Source organism: Poecilia reticulata, unplaced genomic scaffold, assembly GCF_000633615.1.
Source record: "Poecilia reticulata strain Guanapo unplaced genomic scaffold, Guppy_female_1.0+MT scaffold_236, whole genome shotgun sequence".
Lineage (NCBI taxonomy): Eukaryota > Metazoa > Chordata > Actinopteri > Cyprinodontiformes > Poeciliidae > Poecilia > Poecilia reticulata.
The window spans coordinates 194,641-196,361 of NW_007615028.1; the positions used below are offsets into that span (position 1 = coordinate 194,641).

The window sequence follows — 1,721 nt, forward strand, 5'->3', positions numbered from 1 at the left end:
ATCTAGAGTTACAGATCTAGAGTTACAGATCTAGACTTACAGATCTAGACTTACAGATCTAGACTTACAGATCTAGAGTTATAGATCTAGAGTTACAGATCTGCTGATGTTGCATCAACCTTCCAGACCCTCAGGTTCTGGTTCTGGTTCTGCTCTGCACCAGAACCAAACGAGGAGAAGCAGCTTTCAGCTTCTATGCACCACAGATCTGGACCAAACTTCCAGAAAAGTGTAAAACAGCTGAAACCCTGAGCTCCTTTACATCCAGACTAAACCTGGTCAGTTGATCAGAAACGTGATCAGTTATGGATTTAATGACGTTTTGATTGATTCTCTGCTGCAGGACTTTGTGATTAAAGCTGTTTGAAACGCCGTGATGCTGAAATGCACAGACACAAGCTGATTGGTTGATTACCCTGCCCCTCTGACTCCGCCCCTCCCATGTGGCTCCGCCCCCCAGGTTCTGCTCCCTGCTCAGCTCGGCGTCCCGGTGGACCGGCGCCGCCTGGACCGGGCCCTGTCGGACCTGGACGTCACACTGGAGCGGCTGGAGTCCATGTTCCTGCGGCGCCAGCCGTTCCTCTGCGGCGATGACATCACCGTGGCCGACCTGCTCGCCGTCTGTGAGCTCATGCAGGTGAGTTGGTGTCTGGAGAGGCGGGGGCGGGGCTTGGCCGGTTCTGAGCGCGCTCACTGTGTCTGCAGCCACTGGGAAGTGGGCGGGACATCCTGAAGGACCGCCCCCAGCTGCGGCGCTGGAGGAGCCGCGTCCAGTCGGCCGTCGGTGAGTCGTTTGATGACGCTCACGCCGTGCTGTTCGCCGTCAGAGACCGCCACCGCGCCAGGCTGTGACATCACCGAGGGGGTGGAGCTTCTTCATTAGGACCGGAGCTCACTGATTGGCCGACCTCATGATGTCATGTAGACCGTGCCTGGCCGGTTCTGATGAATAAAGATGATTATTTTCTCCATCTGTGGTTCTGATTCTTCAGCTGCAGTGGTGTTCTGACTGGACCCGGTTCTGACTGGACCCGGTTCTGACTGGACCCGGTTCTGACCCGGTTCTGACTGGACCCGGTTCAGATAACCAGCTTCTTTGATCATTTTAAGGTTTGAATAGAAATAATTTAGATTAAATTATAGATAAACTGGATTAAATGTTTTAGTCTCTGGTTCTGAGAACCGGACCGGACCGGACCGGACCGATCCTCAGAGCCAGATCCAATCAGTTCAGATTCTTCCTGGTTCTGATCTCTGTTTTCTTCAATCATTACATGTTTTAAATAAAAACACTGCAGATGGATTTTTCTGGGTCTGTTTATTGCTCCGGAACCGGAACCAGAACCGGACTGGTTCTGCAGCACTAGAACTTCCTCTTTGCAGGGTGATGAAGATGCTCCTCTTCCTCCTCTCCTCTTCCTCGTTTCCGATTTAAACTTCCTGCTAAGGATGGCTCCGCCTCCTGCAGGTGGAGGAGCCGGGCTGCTGTGAGGGCCGGGCTTCGTGCTGCATGAAGGTGTGTGGTCGTGTGTGGTTACCGTGGAAACAGCAGCAGATGGAGCATCATCTTCATCATCTCCTGCTGGATTCATGAGCCTGTGAGCCGTCTGCAGCATCGGCTGGTCCTGAAGCACAGGAGAGCCGCTGACTACACCTCCCATCATGCCCTGCTGCAGACTACACCTCCCATCATGCCCTGCTGCAGACTACACCTCCCATCA

General features: G+C 53.4%; 2 protein-coding genes across 3 annotated transcripts in view; one reads left to right on the forward strand and one right to left on the reverse strand.

Moving 5' to 3' along the window:
• Nucleotides 1-971, forward strand: part of gstt2 (glutathione S-transferase theta 2) — a 3,450-nt gene extending 2,479 nt beyond the window's left edge. Inside the window, exons 4-5 of the mRNA XM_008402531.2 lie at nt 461-637; nt 706-971. Coding sequence (XP_008400753.1) covers nt 461-637; nt 706-852 — 324 coding nt within the window. The 3' untranslated portion in view covers nt 853-971. The remainder of the gene's footprint in view (nt 1-460; nt 638-705) is intronic.
• A 96-nt stretch (nt 972-1,067) lies between these two features.
• Nucleotides 1,068-1,721, reverse strand: part of chek2 (checkpoint kinase 2) — a 6,873-nt gene continuing 6,219 nt past the window's right edge. The window contains exons 14-15 of one of the 2 annotated variants that reach the window (XM_008402533.2): nt 1,539-1,625; nt 1,300-1,462 (exon numbers count right to left, since the gene is read on the reverse strand). In XM_008402533.2, coding sequence (XP_008400755.1) covers nt 1,364-1,462; nt 1,539-1,625 — 186 coding nt within the window. In that variant the 3' untranslated portion in view covers nt 1,300-1,363. Of the gene's footprint in view, nt 1,626-1,721 lie in introns of both variants that reach the window. The other variant, XM_017303285.1, reaches the window with a different exon arrangement.